At 38.9% G+C, this 25,384-nt stretch overlaps 1 protein-coding gene across 3 annotated transcripts in view; it reads left to right on the top strand.

The window, feature by feature from the left end:
- Positions 1–21,900, top strand: part of TTC23L (tetratricopeptide repeat domain 23 like) — a 65,423-nt gene extending 43,523 nt beyond the window's left edge. For all 3 annotated transcript variants that reach the window (XM_073014811.1, XM_073014810.1, XM_073014809.1), the window contains exons 9-10: positions 4,125–4,252; positions 21,351–21,900. In XM_073014811.1, the coding sequence (XP_072870912.1) occupies positions 4,125–4,252; positions 21,351–21,557 (335 nt within the window). In that variant the 3' untranslated portion in view covers positions 21,558–21,900. The remainder of the gene's footprint in view (positions 1–4,124; positions 4,253–21,350) is intronic.
- Positions 21,901–25,384: the final 3,484 nt, after the last annotated feature.

The raw sequence follows: 25,384 nt of genomic DNA, 5'->3' as shown, positions 1-25,384 counted from the left end.
CTAGAAACCAGTAACAGAAAGATACCTGGAAAATCCCAAAATACTTGGAGATTAAACAACACATATCCCACATATGTGTGGGATAAAAAGAAATCTCAAGAGAAACTTTAAAATGTTTTGAATTAAGATTTTTTTGAAAATGAAAACAATGTAAAATTTGTGGGATGCAGCAAAAGTAGTGCTTAGAGGGATATTTGTAGCATTGAATTTGTATATTAGAAAAGAGATCTAAAATGAATAATCTAAGTTTCTGCCTCAGGAAGCTAGAAAAAGAAGAGCAAATTAATTCCAAAGTAAGAAAAAAGTAATAAAAGTTACAGTAGAAATCAATGAAATTAAAAACAGGAAGTCAACGAAGAAAACAAAACTGAAAGTTGATTCTTTGAATAGATCAATGAAATTGATAAACCTCTAGCCAGGCTGAGGAAAAAAGACAGGACACAAATTACTATTACGAGAAATGAAACAGGAGACATCACTACAGATCCAATGGACATTAATAGGACAATAAAGGAATATTATGAAAAACTCTAGGCTCACAAATTCAATAACCTAGATGAAATAGGTCAATCTCTCATGAAAGATACAATCTGCCAAAACTCACATAAGAAAAACTAAGCCATTTGAACAGATCCATTTCTATTAAAGAAATCAAATCAATAATTAATAACCATCCCATGTGGGTTCACTGGTGAATTCTACCAAACTTATAACAAATTCTTGACAATCTCTTCCAAAAGATAGAAGCAGAGTAACTGTTTTTAAGTCAATCTATGAAGCCAGCATTACCCTAATTCCAAAATTAGACAAAGATATTAAAAGAAAACTATAGATCAATGAGAACACATGAATGCAGGGAGGGGAACATCACACATCGGGGCCTGTCAGGGGCTGGGGGAGGGATAGCATTAGGAGAAATACCTAATGTAAAGTGACGGATTGATGGGTGCGGCAAACCACCATGGCACGTGTATACCTAGTAACAAACCTGCACATTCTGCACATGTACCCCAGAACTTAAAGTATAATTTTAAAAGATTATCAAGATTAAAAAAAAAAAGAAAACCGCAGATCAATACATCTCATGAACATAGAGGCAAAAATCCTTAACAAAACATTAGCAAGTTGAATCCATCAATGCGTAAAACGAATTATACGCTACAGTCAATTGGGATTTATCCCAGGTATGCAAGGCCAGTCCAGCATTTGAAAATCAATCAATGCATCACACCAACAGGCTAAAGAAGAAAAATTGCATGATCATATCAATAGATGCAGAAAGAGCATTTGGAAGAATCCAACACTCATTTATGATAAAAACTCTTAGCAAACTAGGAATACAGGGGGATTTCCTCAGCCTGATAAGTCACATCTACAAAAAAACCTGCAGCTAACACCATTGTTCTTTTTTTTTTGAGACAGAGTTTCACTTTTGTCACTCAGGCTGGAGTGCAATGGTGTGATCTCAGCTCACTGCAACCTCTGCCTTCTGGGTTCAAGTGATTCTCCTGCCTCAGCTTCCTAAGTAGCTGGGATTACAGGCAGCCCCCACCATGCCTGGCTAATTTTTGTATTTTTAGTAGAGATGGGGTTTCGCCATGTTGGCCAGGCTGGTCTCAAACTCCTGACTTCAGGTGATCCACCCACCTCAGCCTCCCAAAATGCTGGGATTACAGGTGTGATCCACTGTGCCTGGTCAACACCATTATTCTTAATGGTGAAAAACTAGAAGCTTTTCTATTAAGACTGGGAACAAGGCAGTTTCCTCTCACCACTCCTTTTCAGCATCATAATGGAAGACCTAGCTAATGGAATAAGAGAAGAAAATGAAATAAAAACTATACTATAATATTTGTGAAGGAAGAAATATAACTTTTTATTTGCAGATGAGATTGATTAGAAAATTTGAAAGAATCAACAAAAAATCTGGAATTAATAAGTGATTATAGAAAAGATTCAGGATACTAGTTTAATATGCAGAAGTCAATATTTTCCTATATACCAACAATGAACAAGTAAAATTTAAGATTTAAAACAATACCATTGACATTAGCACTCCAAGAAATGAAATAATTAGGTATAAATTAGCAAAATATTTGTGAAATATATGTGAGGAAAACAACAAAACTCTGATGCAAGAAATCAAAGAAATAGCCAGGTATTGTGGTGTGTTCCTGTAGTCCTAGCTACTTGGGAGGTTGAGGTAGGAGAATTGCTTGAGATCAGGAGCTTGAGACCAGCCTGGACAACACAGTGAGCCCCATCTCAAAAAGAAAAAAACAGAAATCAAAGAACTAAAGTAAACTGAGATATCTTTATTTAATATCTATTCCATGTTCATAGATAAGAAGACTCAGTAGTCAAGATGTCAGTTCTTCCAACTTTATTTATCGATTCAACTCAATTCCAATAATAATCTCAGCAAGTTATTTTTTGGATATTAGCAAATTGATTCTGAAGTTTACATGGAGAGGCCAGAATAACTAAAAACGATGAAGAACAAAGTTGGAGGACTGACACTACCCAACTTCAAGACTTACTAAAAAAACCACAGCAATCAAGACAGTATAGATGAGAAATCATCTTACCCTAGTCACAGTGGCTATTATGAAAAAGACAAAACAACAAAAAACAGATGTTGGTGAGGGTGCAAAGAAAAGGGAACTCTCATACACTGTTGGTGGGAATGTAAATTAGTACAACCTGTATGGAAAACAATATGGAGATTTCTCAAAGAACTAAAAATAGAACAACCATTTGATCCAGGAATCCCACTATTAGGCATCTACCCAAAAGAAAAGAAAGGTATGTATCAAAAAGATTCCTGCACTTGTATGTTTATCGCAGCACTATTCACAATAGCAAAGATAACAGAATAAATCTAAGTATTCATCAGGGGATGATTGGATAAAGAAAATGTGGTATAAATACACAATAGAATACTATTCAGTCATAAAAGAATGAAATCATGTCTTTCGCAGCAAAATGGATGGAACTGAAAGTCATTATCTTAAGTGAAACAAGCCAGACACAGAGAGTCAAGTATCAAGGTTCTCACTCATAAATGGGTGCTAAAACATGTGTGCACATGGGCTTCGTGCAGTGATAGATAATGGAGACTCATAAGAGTGTGATGGGGGGTGGATGATGAGAAATTAATGAGTACAATGTACGTTATTTGGGTGATGGATACCCTAAAAGCTGTGACTACTATGCAATTTATACATGTTACAGAATTGTACTTGTACTCCATAAGTTTACACACAAGAAAAGTATGGTATTGGCAAAATTTTCCCATTGTTTCTATGTATTTTCTAGATTGATATAAACATGTGTTATGTTTGGAAAGACACAGCATTAAAATTAAATTTTCAAGCCATAACAACTATATATTTAAAATACTTATAAAATCACAACTTACTCCCTCCCAACCCCCCAGACAGGAACTTCAGTAAACGTCACTCACTATCAGAGTTTTATTTAGCTAAAAATATAGTCTTGCAATATACCTGGGAGTTGAATACGGTAGTTATTTGTAATATTAGCATATTAGGCCTATTCAGACAGAAGTTTTCTTTTTTGCTACAAAAAATTCCATGGATTTTATAAGGAGAATAAAAACCAAAACATCATCTGATGCCATTAAATCACATTTTAGGGCCGGGCGCGGTGGCTCACGCCTGTGATCCCAGCACTTTGGGAGGACAAGGTGGGCGGATCATGAGGTCAAGAGATTGAGACTGTCCTGGCCAATGTGGTGAAACCCTGTCTCTACTAAAAATACAAAAATTAGCTGGGCGTGGTGGCATGCACCTGTAGTTCCAGCTACTCAGGAGGCTGAGACAGGAGAATCGCTTGAACCCAGGAGGCAGCGGTTGCAGTGGGTTGCAGTGAGCCAGGTTGCACCACTGCACTCCAGCCTGGCAACAGAGTGAGACTCCATCTGAAACAAACAAACGAACAAACAAACAAAAAACATCTTAGACTTTTAAAGAGTCCTTATGAGACCTGGCTTGAGAACAAGCATGGACTTTAACCATGAAAATGTCAGTTGAGCCAAAGCTGATATTAGACATTTGTAAAAGTTAGCAGCTTGCCTTAAATAATTGTTTCCATTTTTCCAGATGCTGTTGAGACATATTTCATAAAAAGTATCAATGCATATCGAGCAACATTGGGCTCAGAGGATTTTGAAACACTGAGCACCACTGAAGAATTTTGCAAATGGCTTGTCCAAAATGGAGAAAAACAGGTAAATATGATCAATGCATAAACAGAATTGCTAGTTTGTTTATTAGATCACAATAGCATTTTTCATCTTACAGTTCAGATACTGGAGATCAGATAGGTCCCAGATAAAACTAGGCAAGAAACACATTGTTTCATTATTTGTTAGCATTAATCAATTTTTTCTTTTTTTGCAAATTGGTTTCATTCTTTTGATGAAACTGAGCAACTCTGTCCAACAAGGTTTAGTTTGTACTTGGAAACCGCAAAGTAGGGTCAAAGTATTTTAGAGGGACTCGATATTGATGGCAAAAGAAAATTCGCAGCTACACGTTTGCTTCTAACGGTTCCCTCTCTGATAAACTTTTTTTTTGAGATAGGGTCTCTCTCTGTCACCCAGGCTGTAGTGTACTGGGGTGATCTCAGCCCACTGCAACCTCCGCCTCTTGAATTCAAGAGATTTGCCTGCCTCAGCCTTCCAAGTAGCTGGGATTACAGGCGTGCGCCACCATGTCCAGCTAATTTTTGTGTTTTTAGTAGAGATGGGGTTTCGCCATGTTGACCAGTCTGGTCTTGAACTCCTGACCTCAGGTGATCCACTCGCCTCGGCCTCCACAGTGCTGGGATTACAGGAGTGAGCCACCATGTCCTGCCAGCCTTGCCTTTCTTGTTTGAAATTTTACAGCTATACTTTGTTGTGTAATATTATGGTTCCCTTTCTGTTAAATGTTATTTTTGGTGATCTAAATAAAGCCTGTTTTGTTTGGAGAAAAAAAAAATAAAATAAAACTAGGAATAATACACAGGGCTTAGGTGGCTTGGAATATTAGTAAAAAAATATTTTTCTTGTATCTTGATACATGAGATCCTTCAGATCCAGGACACATGTAATCTCTGGCTTTGTATTTAATATTTTAAGTCAAAATTGGCTTCCATCTTTGGATCTAGCTACTAGTTCTTTTCTTTTGCGGTAATGGTTTTCTCTTGATCTGATAGGTTTTTATTAGCAGCAATTTTGTTTTCACATTTTAAAAAGTTATAGAAAATAATTGTTATTGCTGACCTTTTTCCTTAGAAGTCCCATGAGTCTAAGCTATCATTCAAAACCTTTTGACTTGAACTTTATATATTCAGTGCAGCGTGAACACAGCGAAGACCTTTGTCTGTCATAAGATCCCACATGACTTTGATCTGACCAAGCCAACTTTATACTTCCTCAGGCGAGTGAGAAATATGGATAGATTTGACATGGTCTTATTGGCCATGTAAAAACCAGTATAAGAGTAGAGTTATAGGCACATAGTAAGTAAAAATTTATTCCAGGAATGAAAAAAAGTTTTTTATATCTTATCTAGACATTTTTATAAATGGTGACAATTTCGTTATTTCAATTTTAATTGCCATTTGTAAAGACAAAAACCTTATAATGATTTGCAACCTTTTTTTTCTGTGGCCATGATATTTTCTGTTGGTTTAGAAGATTTTTTTTTTTTTTTGAGACAGAGTCACTCTGTTGCCCAGGCTGGAGTGCAGTGGCACGATCCAGCTCACTGCAACCTCTGCCTCTCAAGTTCAAGCGATTTTTGTGCCTCAGCCTCCCAGAATAGCTGGGATTACAGGCGCCCACCACCACACCCAGCTAATTTTTGTATTTTTTGTAGAAACAGGGTTTAATCCTGTTGGTTAGACTGGTCTTGAACTCCTACCTCAAGTGACCCACCTGCCTTGGCCTTCCAAAATGCTAAGATTATAGGCGTGAGCCACCACACCTGGCCAGTTCAGAAGATTAATGTGAGATCCCAATGCCATGGGTTGATCTAATAATTAATTTTATTTTCAAAGATGTGAAAATACTTTGCCAGAATTTAATAGCTTATCCCTGTTATAGTCTGGTGCAGTGAATACCATGACCTTGGTTGTGATAAACCACCAGTACCACCACCAGTACCAATGCCTGATAATCCTCTGCTTCTAACCAAGTACTTTCTAGTATACCAAGCTCCTGGACAAAGCTACCAAAGGACCTGAGTGCCAGGTGGCTCCAAATCTAAACCATAGGCAGGACTATGGACAGGTCAGCTTTACCATTAGGAAGCAAGTGCCATGAGGGCAGGAAGTTTTGTTTGTTTTGTTCACTGCAGTGTCCTCAATGCTTGAAACACTAACTGGCACATCGAAGATGCCTGGTAACTTTTGAATGAAACTGCTGAATTTTATGACACATTTCCCATATTTAAAAGTAGCTCATTCCCCTGCCTCCAAGCTTCATGTGAGGCTCTAGGCCTGTCCTAGAGGACCATAACAGAAACTCACAAGATTTGGGAATCGTTCCCATGGAATACACAGACACATACACATGCACACACATATATATTTTGGTAAGTAGTTTAATCTGCCATGGATAAAAAATAAAACTCATTCATCTGGAACCACCTTCTTCCAGTAATTCATCAAAATGACAATCATGGCTGGGCATGGAGACTCACACCTGTAATCCCAGCACTTTGGGAGGCCGAGGCAGGAGGATTGCTTGAGCCTAGGGGTTTGAGACCAGCCTGGGCAACAAAGTGAGACCCTCATCTCTAAAAAAATTAAAGAATTAGCCAGGAGCAGTGGTGCATACCTGTGGTCCCAGCTACATGGGAGGCTGAGGCAGGAAGATCACTTGAGCCTGGAAGGTTGAGGCTGCAGTGAGCTGTGATCACGCCACTGCACTCCAACTTGGGTGACAGGGACCCTGTCTCAAAAAACAAACAAAGAAAACAAAAAACAGAGAATGAGTTTGTCATCAATGCCATAAAAAGACACTATAAGAACACTACAGGTCCATATCCCTAAGGCATATAGATGCAAAAATTCTCAACAAAACACTAGCAAACCAAATTTAACAGCATATTAAAAGTCATATGCCATCACCAAATGGGATTTATCCCTGGGATGTAAGAATGGTTTGGCATACGAAAATCAATCAATGAGATATACTGTCTTAACAGAATGAAGGATAAAAATCAGATGATACCCTGAGATCCAGAAAAAGCACTGGACAAAATTCAATACCTTTTCATGATAACAACAACAACAAAAAAAAAACTGCCAACAAAGAAAGAATAGAAGGAAATTACCTCAAGATAATAAAGTCCATACATGTATGCAAAGCCTACAGCTAATACCATACTTAATGGTGAAAAACTGAAAGCTGTTCCTTTAAGATCAGGAACAAAAGAAGGATGCCCACTTTCACCACTTCTATTCAGCATAGTACTGGAGGTACTAGCCAGAGCAGTTAGGCAGGAAAGCTAAATAAAAAACATCCAAATATGAACAGAAGTAAAATTATTTCTGTTCGCAGAATGACATGATGTTATGTAGAAAACCCTAATGATCTCACACACACACACACACACACACACACACACACACACAAAAAACCTGTTTGAACTAATAAATTCAACTAAATTATAGGAAACAAAATCAGCATAAAAAAATCAGTTTCACAGCCGGGCACAGTGGCTCAAGCCCGTAATCCCAGCACTTTGGGAGGCTGAGACGGGCGGATCACAGGTCAGGAGATCGAGACCATCCTGGCTAACACAGTGAAACCCCGTCTGTACTAAAAAATACAAAAAAAAACTAGCCGGGTGAGGTGGCGGGCGCCTGTAGTCCCAGCTACTCGGGAGGCTGAGGCAGGAGAATGGCGTAAACCCGGGAGGCAGATCTTACAGTGAGCTGAGATCCGGCCACTGCACTCCAGCCTGGGCAACAGAGTGAGACTCCGTCTCAAAAAAAAAACAAAAAACAAACAAACAAACAAAAAGTTGCATTTTTATATACTAACATTGAACAATTTGAAAAAGAAAGTAAGAAAACCAATCCCATTTACAATAGCATCAAAAAGAATAAAATACTTAGGAATAAACTTAACCAAGGAGGTAAAGACAGACACTGAAAAAAATAAACAGGAAAATAATAAATTATATGCATGCTTTCCTACTCTAAAAAATGCAAAAATATTACAGTAGTAGCCTTGAGATTCCTGATTTATTGGCAGTGTTTTCTGGAAAGCAGCAATTGACATCCCTTTTATGTTTGTTCTGACATGCCACATTAGGGATGATGATTACATGTTCAACCCAATTCTGAAGAAATATTCTGTTGCACCTGTCAACATAGATAATTCAGGCAGTGAGTGGGTGATGTGCAGTTCTTGAGGGAGCCAGCAATAATACCTCTTCACCTTCCCTAAAGAAAGCGCATTGGGAAGGCAAATGAGTACAAGCACTGTTGTCCTGTGAATGATTTCCAGTGTATACTTAATTTATTTTTGCTGTATAGTAAGTAGTTAACAGAGCTTTGCTGAAAGACAACTGGCCTAGACATTTCAAAAATGTCAATGTTATGAAAGACCAAAAGGGCAGGAGAACTGTAACAGATTAAAGAATCATGAGAACTCAATGCAATACATGATAATTAGATGCTAGATTTTAATGAGGTGTAAAGAACATTATTGGAAAAATTGGGAAATTTGAACATGGAGCATATATTAGGAAACGCTGTTGTACTGATGTAAGATTTATTGAACGATAATGTTATTGTAGATATGTAGGAAAGTGTTCTTGTTCTAAGAAGACACATGCTTAAGTATTTAGTGGTTGCCACGTGCGATGGCTCATGCCTGTCTGTAATTCCAGTAATTTGGGAGGCCAGGGTTGGAGGATCACTTGAGCCCAGGAGTTCATGACCAACCTGGGAAACATAGTGGGACCCTATCTTTACAATAAATAAGTAAATAAATAAGCTGAGCAGAGTGGTGCGCAACTGTAGTCCCGGCTACTTGACAGGCTGAAGTGGAGGATCGTTTGAGCTTGGGAGGTCGAGGCTGCGTGAGCTGTGATCACACCCCTGCACTCCAGCCTGAGCAACAGAGTGAGGCTCTGTCTCTTAAAAAAAAAGAAAAAGAAAAAAAACAAAACAAAACAAAAAGCATTTAGGGGTAAAGTATCTTGATTACTACAACTTATTTTCAACAAAAATATATGTGTGTATGCATGTATATATAGAGAGAGACAGACATCATTTTTTAAGAAGAGAAAACAATAAAGCAAATGTGGCAAAACTGTAGCAATGTGTGAATCTAGGTGAAAATTGTATGGATATTTTACTATTCTTTTAGCTTTTCTGAAGGTTTGAAAAATTTGAAATAAAAAATAGGTGAACAAAAAAAGAGTGAGGGCAGTGGAATTCAGACTGCCTGGTGTTGGAATTCTGCCACTGCCAATCATACGCTGTATGATCTGGGGCAAGATCCTTAGCTGTTATTAGTTTCCATTCCTTCATTTGTAAAATGAGTATAATAACAGTACCTCTCTTGTAGGGCAGCCATGAAGATTAAATAGTATCATATGAATTAACTATTATTAATTACAAGCTTGGAACTTTAATTCTTAATACAAAGTACTTAGGTGGCACATCACAGCGGACTGATCCTGCTGGGTTATATCATCATTGGGTACAATGCCTTCTCCATAGAGCTCAGGGAACAGAACCAGCATGCTCCTTCAGAATTGCCAGGCTGATTTTTTTTTTTTTTTTTAAGAACGTTTTATCCCTTAGGAGGCTTACAGACTGCTAAAGGCTTCGTTAAACTCCCAGGTATTCGGCTACAGTGACTATAGCAAAAATGTGGCTGAAATTTTGTATAACATGGGCAGGATCTGCTTTGCCAAAGGAGAGCCCAGAAAGGCAATTCAGCTCCTGACAAAGGTGACTATTGACTGGTTTTGTTACATTTCCCCCGGGCTTGTAAGCAGGATGTGAGGAGGGATGTATGTACATATGCATGCATGTATATATGTATTTTCCCTTCTCTTCTATTTTATTCCCTCTCTCCTTTTCTTTTTTTTAAGTGATGTGTTATCTTTTGAAAATTGTCTGCTTTCTTAGATGTGCTGAGGGAGAATATGACACAGAAACTTTTGTTGAGTCCATGTCTGGACAAGAGTCTTAAAAGAGTAACACCCTAATCTTGGAATCCAAGTATGATAGTGGCAGAATCTCTGGAAAACACTTCAAGGTTGGGTGGAATTAGTAATACCTTGTTTAACCATCCGTACCCAAGTCCTCATTCCCCTTCCAGAGAGCTCGTTCCCTTGCAGTGGGGTGTGGCAAAAGGTGTTCAACCAGTCAGTATACTGACAGAATGAATCTAAAGGCTTAGTAAAATAGGTGGCAATGTCTCTAAATAAAACCTAAGTTTTTTCAAAGTCAGAGGAAAAGTTGGTAAAGATCAAGTAATACTCAAGTGAGCAGAGGGTAGAGTCAGAAGCAGTCTACATCAGGTTTGCCGGGATTTTCATCTCATTTCAGGGTAACCTAATGTGATCAGAAAATAGTAAATAACAGAAGAAAGGGGAACGCATTTTGAAGATTCAGGGAAAAAGAAAGCCTCCTGAAAGTAAGTTATAGGAGTCAGAATAGCTTTTCCAGGGAAGCATGAACACACGGATGGCATCTGGGTAATAGGGGTAGAAGCCTGAAAGGAGAGAAAACTTTGAAATGAAAGGATGACAGTCTGAGGATAAGAAATGAGATGAAATGAAAAATGATGAGTGAAATGAGAAGGGGTTCCAGGGAAACAAGTCTAATAAAATTCAAATCCACATTGAAAATAACGAAGACGCTTAACATGGAGTGATACTGGAGTATTGTTTCTCAAATCTAGAATTGCAGCACAGTCAGTAAGAAACAAAACAAAACAAGCAAAAACAAATTCCTGAGTCTCACCCCAGACCATCTGAATTAGAAGTTTTACGAGTAGTGTACAGAATCTTTTTTTTTAATAGTTCTAGAGGCAGTTTTAATATCCTGCCAATTTTAAGAATCAAGATTGATATAACAAACTTGAAAAGCTCTCTTAGAATGCAGAGTGAAAGAAGAGAGGGATCTCATGAGAAAGTAATTGGTATGCAGGACAAAGTAGTGATTCAGCCAAAGAATTGTATGTATTTCTGAAGAAATTATGATTGGAATAGAAGCAGTAATCAGAGATGTCATTGAAGACAAATGTTCTGAAATAAAAAAAGACCACAGCACATACATTGTAAGGATTTACCATGTTCCACACAAAAGCAGTGTAAGGAGAGCCTCATATAGATTTTTACCTGGCAATGAATTTTTGATGGCATATGCAATAGATGGAATGCTTGTGTCCCTTGAAAATTCATATGTTGAAACCTAATATTCGCTGTGGTTTTATCTGGAGATAGGACCTTTAGAAGGTGACTAGGACTCAGGAGTGGAGTGTTCATGAATGGGATTAGTGCCCTTTGAAAAGAGACCTCAAAGAGCTTCCTTGCCCCTTTCCACCATGTGAGTTTACAGCAAAGATGGCTGTCAATGAATCAGGAAGTGGGCCCTCACCAGACACGAAATGGACTAAGACAGCATGACTACATCCTCCATTTGTAATAGGGATTTAACTTGGAAATTTAGGATGCCATAAGCCTAGGTAGAGGCTACATCTTTGTTATCAGCTTAGGAAACAAATGAAATGTAGTGCAGGTATTTGACATGTAAACTTGTGACAAGATCTCAGTTCCGCTGGTCCTTTCCTGAGTTTGGTTTGCAATTAAGGTGCTTGCTATCTGATTCTCTTTAACCTGTTGTTTCTCACCTCACCTAGTGTCTGATGATTCAAATCCTTGTATATGGAGGTGAACACAGTAAAAGCAGGGAGACAAAGAGCCTCCTTACTCTGTTGCAGAGGTGAGTTCTGGCCCTGGCCATCAGCCATGTCATCAATGTGTATATATGCATGGCATGGCCTCTCCCAATTCAACCAGGTAGGGGTGATTCACCTCTTTCATTCTTGCTAGTAAGGCAAAATCCTACCTGTGTATGAATTTGGGCAAATCCTATACTTGGGAAAATTAGTTGATTTCTTACAGTCTTATAGACCCCAGTGTTATAGGGTCTGCTGCAATAATATTTAGTATTTATAATACCCCTTTCAATGCTGAGCATTATAGAAAAGCCCTGCAAGACAAGGTTGTAGCTGATCACAGTATGATAGGTATCATATGGATTCAGAGAAAGTAAATGAGTACCTTAAAATAATTTTTCTTGCTGAACATACAAAGTCTAGGTCCCTAAACATAAGGCAAGTTTTTAGGATACAGTCTCCAAAGTTAATAATGACAGAGCCTCTTTGGATTCTTTTTATAGATGTTTAGAATTTAAGTCAAAGAGAGTTTTGTATAGACTTGCCTCAGTCTTTAACCTTGACGTTATCAATGACGCATATCATTGACATTTGTTCATCTCAGAATAGTACTGACCTTGAACTGTTCTAAGAGGGAAGAGAACAAAAACTTGTTGAGTTTATACCAAATTCATAAAACTGAGCTAGGTCCTATTTATAAAGTATTTAATTTAATCCTCACAAATACCCGGTATGATAGCTCTCATTTAACAGAAGGGAGCTTGATGTTTTATAATGGAATTTGCCTAAATTCACTCAGTCTTGGAGATTTGGACTCAAATAAGTGTGACTCTAAGGCCATGTGCTTTTCCCTGAGAGCCCTCTAACAGAGGTGCATTGTTGCTGAGAGTTAGGACCCCGAATGTGTTCACCAGTGGTGGCTGATAATCGGTCCCCTTCTCACCAGGTTCACCAGGCTAGACAGGTGGGGAAGGTCATGCCATGGAGAATACATTGAGCCCTCCTCTCCACACCCGCTTCACTCAGAGCCACACCTGAGGTGGGCCCCACAGGAGGCTATCTCCTGTTTTATCATTACCCAGAGGAGGACGTTCTCCAGCCTCTGTCAATAATTCCTGTTAGGAGGATATAGAGGAGCAGCCACAGGGCAAAATGGAAAACTTTGCTCCCTGCCTGTTGGTGTTTTAAATAAAATCATGTCTATAACATGCATAGTACAGTGCCTGGCAGAGCATGCACTCAATAAATGTTCGTAAAACACCCTTCCTTCCCCTTCTTCACAGAAGACTGCCTTTTGCTTTCAGGGCAACAGTTCAGAATATTTGAAATCAGGGATAATTGTTAGCCACTAATACCATAAGTTAGTTTTGAGATTTTGAATCTTTGAATATATCTAAAGTAGATTTTGTGCTTTGAAGGTAATAATAATGAAACCAAAAGAACAAAATGTATAATTTCGGAGAAAAAATGCATGATGTTTCCCCAAAACTGAACAGAAGTTCTACTCAGCTTGTATTTAAAAAGAGACACTTAGAATATCTGGAATCTCATTCTTTGGTAGCCTGAGATTGCTTTGCCTTCCAGTATTTACTGTGTCTTTTAGGTGATCTGAAATGATTCATAGAAGGAGGAAAAATTAGGAGATCTAATTCAGACCCTAGGTGGTATGAGTTTCTTTAGGTACTTGGAAATTAATTTTTCTTTCTGTAAATTACAATGAAACCAAACCTACCAAGAAAGTCCATATAAGGGGAAAAGAAGAGTCTTTTGAAGGACTTTGCTGTAGCAGAAGGTTTTTCTTTCCCTAAAACAAGCCCATATCTCATTCCTCAAGAACTGCTGAGCAAAACCATGGGGGAAACTGCCAAAGCCAGATGTCAAAACCCAGTACAAGGATTGCTCTCTTTGCAGACTTCGGCATCTCACTGGAGTAATCAATCCCAGATGTCCTGGAACTCTGCTAGTTTTCCGATATACTCTCCTGCTTCTTACCTCACCTCTTCCGGAAACTCGTTGACTACACTCATTGGACTTCCATTGCTAGGAGCCCGAATTCTTGGCTTCTGAAGCCTGTGCAAAAAAGCTAAAGTAGAAATGGCCCCTTGAAATCAGAGTTAATTTCAAGGTTAAATGATAGTTGCAAGGGTCTCAAATAAAATTTTGGTATACAGAAAGGGCATAGAAAATCTTGGATTTGGAAATAAACTTTTTGGTTGTTTAGTCTAACTTTTACCTAAATCACAAATGTACTTCAGTTGTAATCATTTACATATCTAGCTCATTTAAGCACTAGAAATACTAATATGTTTAAGATAGAGTGCCTGATATGAAAGTTAGTCTGTATTAAGTCTTTAATAGAAATGTAAAGGAAAAGGGCAAGTAATACATCATAAGGCTAGAAATGTGAGTGGAAACTCTGCATAGGTTGGGGGCTGGGTTGCAGGGTCTTTGAAGAAAAGTAGACATAAGCAGGTAGACAAGAAGCCAGAGGAGAGTATTCCAAGTTGCATGAACAGAAGCATAGTGGCGTAGATACCCGATATCACGGAGGAAAAGCAAGTGACCTCGAGTGGTTGTAGTTTAAGGTACTTGAGGAGGGACGTGCTGGACATGAGTTTGGAAAGACAGACTGGGGCAAGATTATGGAATTTTTATGTGCTGTGCTAAGGCCTTTAGGATGTATTTAGTAGACAGAAAGCAACCATCAAAGAGTTTTGGGCAGGATATGACACGATCAATTATTGGCTTTAAAACATTACCTCTGGCAGCAATGAGAAGGATAGATGGTACCTAGGGAGAAGTGGGGAGGGCAGTTAGGAGGTAGATCCGATAGTCCAAGGGAGAGATGTTTAGACCTTTAATTATCTAAAGCCGTAGTAGGAAGAATGTGTAGAGGATAGATCGAGAAGCTATATGGAGTCTGTATTGAGAGACCATAGGACCAGTCAGATGTGAGGTTTAATAGAGGCAGGAATCAAAGGTAGTGTTGAAGTTTCTAGCTTGGGCAACTGGGTGAATGGCAATGTTATTAAATAGTATTGGCAAGAGGAATAATCTTGGAGGATGTCTAGGGTGCCTGAGGGAAGATGGTTTCCACTTTGGATATGTTTGCAGTACCCACAATACATCCACTTGGCAACAGCTGTTAAGTTGTTGGCTGTATGGGCCAAGAGCTCAAAGAAATGATTCTGAAGCTAATGGAATAGAATACATACATGTGAAACAAGAAGGCTTAGGAAAGAACTTTGGAGAATGCTTCCACTTATTTCACAGAGTATATGGTGGTTTGGTAGCAGAACAGCTGGGGCTCAAATTTGAGCTTTCCCACTTATAGTGGGACTTCCTAAGGCTTACTTTCTTCATCTGTGAAAATGCACATAAATACAGCACTTCATTTTAAGTGCTTTACTTACTGTATGGCACATAGTAAGCTTCTGTGAAATGCTAATTATTGTAATTATCATTATTGTATTATTTAGGGTCATGCAGAAAGAGGAACTGAAAAGGAGTCTCTAAAAAAGTCCTTAAGAATTAAGAGAGTCAGAAAAAAATAGAGGACAAAGTTTCAATGAAAGAGAGGCCAGTGTCATTGTTACGAAAGACATGAGGAGACACTTCAAAGAGGAAGAAATGCGTATGACCAATAAACACACACACACACACAAAGATTTCCAATCTCAGGCAGGATTCAAAACATAAAATACCATTTTAACCTATCGCTTTAGTGGTAATGACAAATACAGGTAGTAAAACCCAGCTATGTTAAAGGTATGGGGAGCTCAGCCCTCTCAATACTCTGTTTATATGAGACTGTATGTTGATTGCACCTTTTTGGTGGATATGTTGGGAAAAGTTAATAGAATGTTTAGATGCATGGAACTTTTGACTCTGAAAGACCACTTCTAAGATCTGTCTTTTGAAATCCTTGCACAAAATATGTATTTATAAATATGTGTATATAAATATACACATATACATACATAAATATGTCTTTCTTTTAGATTTGTGGGAAAAACTCAAATGTCTACCAGTAGAAATACTAGCACATGTTTATTGCCGTACAATATGGTCATTCAAAGGCATGATGTAGAGCTTTAAGTGTCATGGAAGAATAATCCCATATATATTGTGAGGGCTAAAAACATGAAAAGTACACATTAGTGAGCAATATATGTAGCATAACTCATAAGTATATGTAAATATGTAGTTAGTGAAAAGAATAGTACTTATCTCTAGGACACAGGATTATGGAGGACTTTCAAATTCTATGTTATATATTTCTGTGTCATTTTACTTTTATTTTTATAATAAATGTTATTTGTGACGATAAAAAAGATACATTTTAAGAGTATGGTATATGTGTCAAATATTAAGAGAGTGCCATGTAGTGGTAAGGAACGGACTAGTGCTAGATGGCCTGGGTTATAAGCCCAGCTCTGTCTTTTTTTTTTTTTTTTTTTTTGAGACAGAGTCTTGCTCTGTCGCCCAGGCTGGAGTGCAGTGGCACAATCTTGGCTCACTGCAAGCTCCACCTCCCGGGTTCACGCCATTCTCCTGCTTCAGTCTCCCAAGTAGCTAGGACTACAGGTGCCCGCCACACACCCGGCTAATTTTTTTGTATTTTTAGTAGAGACGGGGTTTCACTGTGTTAGCCAGGATGGTCTCGATCTCCTGACCTTGTGATCTGCCTGCCTCTGCCTCCCAAAGTGCTGGGATTACAGGCGTGAGCCACAGCACCTAGACCCAGCGCTGTCTTTAGCTGTGAGATCTTGGACAAATAGCTTTTCTTCTCAGTTTCCTCATCCATAAAATGGGGATGATAATAATATAATATCTACTTCATAGGGTTGTTATTAATAAATAAGTAAATAAGTTAATAAATAAGTAAAACTGCAAAGAAAGATGCCTGGCACATAGTATGTGCTAATTATAGATGATGAGCGTGTTAATGATGACGACTGCAGATGGAAAGAGGATGACTAATAAGAAGCATTATATTGGCAAACAGAAAATCATCACTGACATTGCTGATATTAGCATGAGCTGTATTGGTAGAGAAGACCTTTGAGATTACTGTTTGTCCAGTACCTGATTAAATACCTCCCATAATGAGGAATTTACTCATTATCTCTCAAGATGGCCCCTTCCTTCCATTACTGGACAGTTCTGATTGTTAGAAGAATGTAGTAGTTAAGGTCATAGACTACATTTAAAGTTAGACATATCTGTGCTTGAATCCAGGCTCTACTACTATGTACCATTAGGTAAGGTATCTTAAACCTCACTTTTCTCTAATGAGGATTAGAATAGTATCTATAATATGGAAATATAATAAAGAGTAAATGAGATCATTCACATAAAGCACTTAGCACAGTATCTGGTATACAGTAAGTGCTCAATAAATATTAGCTATTTTAACAACTCTATCTAGTCATCAAACTTACTGGATGTATGAAAGCATGAAGTTGCCAACTTTACCTTTCTCTCTGTTAGATGTCTCCGAAACAGCTGCATACTGAAAAGTTATTTTGATATACCTTTCAATGGGTATAAAGCTGTAGAAGCCAACAGAAGGAGCAGGGAGAACCATCCTTTTCTTCTCATAAGAGGAGAGCAAAGGAAGGTGCCTCAATGCCTATTAACCTATTAGTGACATACAGTCCTCTTGGTCTTGTGAACAAAATGGAACAGCCTCTTCTGGGCTGAGGGGCTAGAGAAGGAAAATAGGGTGGAAATGGGGATTTGGGAGTTGATTGACTCCAGAGAGAAGTGAACAAGGAAAAAGAAAGGAGGTCATATGCTTCAGTACATTTTGTATCAGCCAGACCCAGTCTTGGGCAAGACCTTAGTGATGAAATGTATGTTCCATAAGCTGGGTTGTTTCCAGGTTGCTGCATTCATCTTCTTTTCCTATTATTTATTAGTAAACATTCCAACACTCCATCTACAAAATTAAGGAGAAAATATCTGGCCAAACCTTGGTATGACTGAGTGAGGAGCACAATCTGCTCCAGCAGAGCCAGGCAGCCAAACAAGGGGCAGCAGCTTTTCCAAATCAGGATTCTGGTACTAGCTGGAGGCACTGGGGCAGGTAGAGAAGTGAAAACTCAGAAGCCTTTAGTTCACTGCTTGAGGGTCTCTTTTATGGGGAACAAGGGCTGCTAAGCCACAGTGAGCCAGCTCAGTGTACCTTGTCTTTAGCAGAGCAGTGGGGAGCTCTGCAGTCTCCAGGTACTCTGCCATGCCCACAGAAATGGTCTGACAGGTGGGGACAGCATGGAATAGGGCAGGCAGAGCAAATACATTTCATCTCATGGGCCCATTCTGTTACTGGCTTCCTGGAATGATGCTTCAGGTTCCAGAGCAAAAGGCTGGGTTTGGTGGAGCTTGATTTATTAGTGTCTTCCACCTTGGGCTATGGGTGGGGGAACAGCGGACTTCTACCACATATTTGCTGTTCAGATATAGAGAAAAGAGCACTGTACTCTGAGTCAAGGCACCTCGTGTGTGAATCCCAAAAACCATGAGACCTTAAGTCACTTAAACATTGAGTCTCAATTTCTTCATCTTCATTCATTCCTTTAACAAACATTTGTTGAGCACCTACTAAGTGCCAGGTGCAGTTAGAGCTGCAGGTGGTAATAAAGATAAATAAAACATGGTCATTAATCTTAAGGGGACAACATTCTAGTATAAGAGAAAACATGAAGAAATAACGAAAACATGTTTAAGTTCTGGAATAGCATTCTCAGTGCAATGAAAAGAGAGACAATCTATGAGAATCGGAAAAGACTTCATAGAGAGGGTGACATTTGAGCCATTTCTTAAAGGAGAAGTAGCAGTTCATCCAGATGGAGAACAGAAGCCATTCCTGGAAGAAGGAACTCTACATACAAAGGCACAGAAGCATGACAGAGGGCAGTGTATGGAGGAATGGTAAGTAGTTTACAGCTGTTGTACAGGGCAGCATGTCCTGAAGGCGGCTGCAAGAAATGCTGATTCCAAGGGATGTGCATCAGTTCTCTGGGGGAGGGAGAAAGGCTCTGAGGCAGAAAGACAAAAATCAAGTAAGGAAAAAAAAAACCAGGTTTAAACAAAGTGACACAGGTTACTTTTCTGAAGGGCTTCTCAGGACTTTTAATATACAAAACCTTTGGCTGGGTTCTGTAGCTCATGCCTGTAATCCTAGCACTTTCGGAGGCTGAGGCAGGTGGATTGTCTGAGCTCAGGAGTTCAAGACCAGCCTGGGAAACACAGTGAAACCCCCAATTAGCCAGGCGTGGCAGCATGTGCCTGTAGTCCCAGTTATTCAGGAGGCTGAGGCAGGAGAATCGCTTGAACCTGGGAGGCAGAGGTTGCAGTGAGCCAAGATCATGCTGCTGCTCTCTAGCCTGGGTGATAGAGCAAGACTCTGTATCCTAAGAAAAAATTTAAAAAATTTTTAAAAATTATATATACATATATATATATAACCTTCCCTATTGGCATGTTGGGAACAAATCAGGTTTTTTAAATTTTTATTTTTATATTTTCAATTTGTAGAGACGAGGTCTCACTATGTTGCTGAGGCTAGCCTCAAATTCCTAGGCTCAAGCGATCCTCCCGCCTCAGCCTCTCAAAGTGCTGGGATTACAGGCGTGAGCACACCATACCTGGCTGCAAATCAGTTTTTCAGAAAACATTGTATTTTACATACCTGAAGTCTTTTCGAAATGATCAGTGATTTAAATTTTGGCAAATAAAACCTTGCACTGTCTTTAGAATCGAAGTAGAGAAACTAAGATCTGGTTTTGTTGAAAGCAAAGGGTGTAGTGCATGTTTGCCCTGAGGGTATACATGAATACTTTTGCAGTTTGATAAGGAATTTTGGCCCCATTTTAGGATATAAAGTCTTTATGAACTATGACTATCTCATCAGCTATTTAATCTGATCATAGAAATACGACTTCAGTGCATCCCTATGAATTAATCTTTTTGATTCTTGGTGGTTAAGAGCTGTAGTTCTGGAGACAGGCAAGTCTGAGTTCAAAACCCAGGACTACCACTTTCTAGCTATGGATAATCCTATAAAATGGGGATGAAGTATAGTATCTATCTCAGTGTTGCTGTGAGAATAAATGAGATAATGCATTATATGTGAAGTGCTTAGCAGAGTGCCTGGCCCCATAATAATCATGTATTAAGTAACAGCTATTTTTATTTTTACTGAAAGCTGGTCTTTGTCTTTATTCCCTTCTACTGACACCATTGTTGCATGAAGCAAATGGAGTTAGGGGCTGAGTATTTTGAAAAGCTACTACCAAGCTTATGTGGAAAACATTTTTCTGGTTAACATCTCAAAAAAGATATAGCTTTATCAGGTTCTGGAAACACAGATAGTATCATAGACAAGCAGTCTGACAGTCACCTAAACTCAAAGATAATATATACACTATGGAAATCAGTTATCCTTTCAGATTTCAGGCAAGGGGAATCCTGCCACCTTGTGGTGTGAGAGAAGTAGGCCCGAGGCCAATTCCAACTTACTATCCCTAGCAGAGATGCAGCCCTCTCACAGTTATTGCCCACCTCTGAATTTATGAGACCCCTGGGCAACTGACTTAATCTGTGCCTATTTCTTCAGCTAGTTTGGAATCTCATTATCTCCTGGTTTACTGCAAAGGAAGTTAAAGTGCCAGATCACTTTCTATATTTTATACAGTCCAGTAATAGAGAATGAACCAGTCTTTAGTACGACTTGCATAAAAACCCCAAGTTCATAAATTTTGTATCTCATATACTACAGAAGAAATAGTCTTTTCAGGTTAAAAAAAAAAAAAAAAAAGGGGCTATGAAAACCACACTTTTTTCAGGCTTGAGGTAGAAATAGGAGGTGACTAAAGAACACTTAATAGTAACTGTGTTTCTGGAGCCGTCTTTTGGATCATAATACATCAGAGTCCTGCTCAATTCCTTCCGTAATGAGAAATCAGAGGACAGACATCTCAACGGCTAGAAACAAACAACAGAGCTCTTTCACAGGCCTCGGGCTCTAAGTCTCTGTGTTCGTGAGAAGAAACCACTTGAAAATCATGAACTATATAAAAGGCCCTAAATTAGATAAGTTTTCCACCTGGGATTTAAACAATCCAGGTAGCTCAACTATCCTTGGTTTGCCGAGAGCTCCCTGCTCTTTAGGAAGAAAACTCGAGACTCTCTTCAGACTTTAGAGGCCTATTAGAAGAGACAGCATTTGGAGAGTATAGTCATGTGTTGGAAAATGGTGACATAGTTGCCTCAGGCTAAGTTCAGCCTTTAGCTGAGGTAAGGCAATGAGACGTGCTGCTGGGGGAGGCAGGGCCAGTTATGGAGGAAGAGAAGGCAAGAACCAAGAAAAATGCTCATATGATTTTCTCCTTTCCTCTAGGTCTTCTGTTACCAAATTGAAAACCTTTATACACAACAGCCAACAATAAAGACAACCTTGTTGATGATAAAAATTCTCGACCACAAAATGTTTCTCAACATTGATGGCATTGGCAGATCTAAAACAGAACGGTTTTTTATTAAGGACTCTGGGAAAAAAGGTCCACTTAGCAGCAGCATTCCAGGTGAAATACCCAAGAGCCATTAGAAACTAGGATCCTGGCCAGGCACGGTGGCTCATGCCTGTAATTCCAGCACTTTGGGAGGCCAAGGCGGGCGGATCACGAGGTCAGAAGATCGAGACCATCCTGGCCAACATGGTGAAACCCCGTCCCTACTAAAAATACAAAAAAAATTAGCTGGGCTTGGTAGCACATACCTGTAAACCTAGCTCCTCGGGAGGCTGAAAAGGGGAATCACTTGAACCGGGGAGTTGGAGATTGCAGTGAGCTGGGATCGCACCACTGCACTCCAGCTTGGCAATAGAGAGAGACTTCATCTCAAAAAAAACACAAAACAACTAGGATCCTGATCTATGACTTGGGGGAAAGAAATCTTTTAGACACATGCTTTAAGTTATAGTTTCTTGTGTCACTGGGACTCCATTACCTTCCATTTCCCTTTTTCTAACTCTAACTTTATTCCTTTCAGTTCTGATTTAAAAAAAAATTCTGCAATACCTAAGTAATTTATTGGTAAACACTTTCATATACTACAGTTGACCACTTAACAATGCAGGGGTTAGGGCTGCCAATGCCTCGTGCAGTCAAAAATCTTTGTATAACTTTGGATTCCCCCAAACCTTAACTGCTAATCACCTAGTGTTAACTGGGAGCCTTACTGATAAGATAAACAGTGGACTAACGCATACTTTGTATGTTACATGTATATTATATAATATATTCTTACAATGAAGTAAACTAGAGAAAAGTAAAGGTTATTAAGAAAATGATAAGGGGCCAACTATGGTGGCTCATTGCCTCTAATCCTAGCACTTTGGGAGGCAGAGGAAGGCAGATTGCCTGAGCCCATGAGGTTGACGTTGCAGTAAGCTGAGATCATGCCACTGCACTCCAGCCTGGATGACAAAGTGAGACCCTGTTCAAAAAAAGAAAAAAGAAAGAAAATAAGGAAATACATTTACATTACTGTACTGTATTTATTGATTCCATAAATTTACATTGTCTGTTTACAAAAAGAATCCTTGGACTGAAATGAAGGGCATCCACAGCCACAGACCTCAATCTTTGATACATATCAATAAATTCAGCTTTTTCTTGTAGTGTCATGACTTTTACTTCTTGGGAACACTTCCAGCATCACTAGTGGCACTTCGTATGGGTCCCATGGTATTATTTGAGGTTTATGGTGCGCTAAACATGATGAAAAATACTTAAGAATCTCAAGAGAGTACTTTTTTCTGCCACATGAAATTTACTGGAGAGTCGAACTGCTCATACAGAGATGATGAGCATCAAACAGCGTTTTGAGCGGATATTCACAACACCTGAGTGAACGGCAGCAGCAGTAGGAGGCAGCTACAAAATGACTGCAGTACGGTGTGTACTCCCGTTGGTTTTATGTGGCTGTGATTTAACCTTGCATCTTTACATTTGTTTACATTTCTCTGGACTGTGAATGCACCATGTACTGTATATGTGTGTAAATTTTGAGAAAATTTAGCATTTTATAAGTTTGTGCATATTTTGTAGTAGCACATGATAAAAGACTAGTATATACATATATTTTATGCATTCATGACATACCTTTTAAATTTTTAAAAAATATTTCTAGGCAATAGTTTGTGTTTTTTTAGATTGTCAAAAATCTCAAAAAAAAAACAAAACAAAACTTTCAATGTATTTATTGAAAAAAATCTGTGTACTAAGTGGATTTATACAGTTAAAACCTATGTTGTTCAAGGGTCAACTGTATTTGGAAGTGTCTTTAGTCTCAGCCTGTTTGAGGTCACCAAAATTGCCTTGGAAGCAATAGTTTGATCCTTCTGAAACACTTGCCCTGATCTGATTTACTGAACTCATCATAACATGTTAAAAGTTAGAAAGGACCTATTTACTTTATAAAGAAACTAGGGATGGCGGGGCATGGTGGCTCAAGCCTGTAATCCCAGCACTTTGGGAGGCCGAGGCGGGCGGATCATCTGAGGTCAGGAGTTTGAGACCAGCCTGACCAACATGGCGAAACCTCGTCTCTGCTAAAAATACAAAAATTAGCTGGGTGTGGTCATGGGTGCCTGTAATCCCAGCTACTTGGGAGGCTGAGGCAGGAGAATCACTTGAACCCGGGAGGTGGAAGTTGCAGTGAGCCAGGATCGTGCCATTGCACTTCAGACTGGGCGACAAGAGCAAAACTCCGTCTAAATAATAATAATAATAATAATACAGCTCAAAGATCCTGTGTCTTTGGGGATCCAAGTGTATCACTATCAATATCTGTATCAATGCACTCAGTGCTTACTGAACCACATTTTGGTTCTTCATTCAGGAAATTATTTCAGTCATTTGTTCAGCCTGTAAAATTTAAGAATCAACCAGTACCTAAGGTATAGTGAGTTGTGTTCTGCTGTGGCAGAAGCACACATATACCAACTAAGCCAAAGGCTTGTCCACTGACTGGTAGGCCTCCTCCTGGCAGTTGCGACTAACTCCCAGGATGCTTTAGGGTTGGCACTCAGGATCAAGGTCCCACATTGCAGCCCTGGCTGAAAGCAGCTATATATTCCATTGCCCTTCTCTGCGGTGCTTATTAACTGGTCACTTGGCCTGTCATTGTTCATTTTAGCCCTGTCTGGAGATGAGGCTGCTGTTCTTCCCCAGAATATTCTGAATTGATTACAGTAGCTTCAGAAGAGTCGCTTCCATTTTCACATACGTAGTTGAAAATGGCTTTTCAACAATGACTGACATTTAAAAAAAAAAAAAAGAATACCCGAAAGAAATGGCCATTTAGACTCCATTTTGGGTGGCACCAAAATTTATAAAATGTTACTATTTTGCAATCCTAAGATGTCCAAACTGACAAACCTGTATCAATAAACAGTAGCATAAGTGTAACACTGTGAAATAAAATTTTATGGTGTACCTGTTCCTGCATTTGAAAGTTGTTTTTAATGTTTAAAGTTTTTCCTTTATCGTCACTGTAAAGCTGCTATTGTCTGGGGTTTTGATGTTAAAATGTTTTATAAAATGGTGGTGATACTGAATGGTATAATTTTAACATCCACATACCTGGTAAAATAAGTTGGCACCTATGTTGGTCCCCAAAGTTTTTCCCAAAGGCATTTTTAAAGCCGTTTTAGGTTCATACAAAATTAAGGGAAAGCTACAGAGATTTCCCATTTACTCCCTACCCCCACACATACCTGGCTTCTCCCTTATCAACATCTCCCACCGGAGTGGTACATTTGTGACAGCTGATGAACCCACACTGACACACCATTATTACCCAAGTCCACAGTTTACATGAGGGCTCACTCTTGATGGTATACATTCTGTGGGTTCGGAAAAATTATAATGACATGTATCCACCATTATAGTATCATACATACTAGTTTCACTGCCCTAAAAATCCTCTGTGCCCTGCCCAAAAGTTTTAAAATTTTACTATTTTGGTGAAATCCCGAAGTCTTAACAAGCCACATTAGAAATATAAAGTTGCGTTCTCACTGCAAAACCACAGAAGCTACTTTCTAAATTCAACCGATCTGGATAACCCAATCCAGTCAAACACCTGACATATCTAACAGATCTGAGCTAACATACAGAGCTCTTACAATTCTTCTGAATTAGCTAACAAGCACTGACATGTTTTAGGTGGATGAGGATTATTTTCCAACAATCTCTGTACCAAGTTAGAAAAAAATAATTCAAGCCCAGATCAAGCTGTCTCACATACAGATTTCAATAAATATTTTTATTTTTTGTTGAGACACGGTCCCACTCTCCTGCCAGGCTATAGTGTAGTGGCATGATCATAGCTCACTGCAGCCTTGAACTCCTGGGCTCAAGCAATCCT

Source organism: Chlorocebus sabaeus, chromosome 4 (genome assembly GCF_047675955.1).
Source record: "Chlorocebus sabaeus isolate Y175 chromosome 4, mChlSab1.0.hap1, whole genome shotgun sequence".
Taxonomy (NCBI): Eukaryota; Metazoa; Chordata; class Mammalia; order Primates; family Cercopithecidae; genus Chlorocebus; species Chlorocebus sabaeus.
This window is presented reverse-complemented; position numbering and strand designations above follow the sequence as displayed.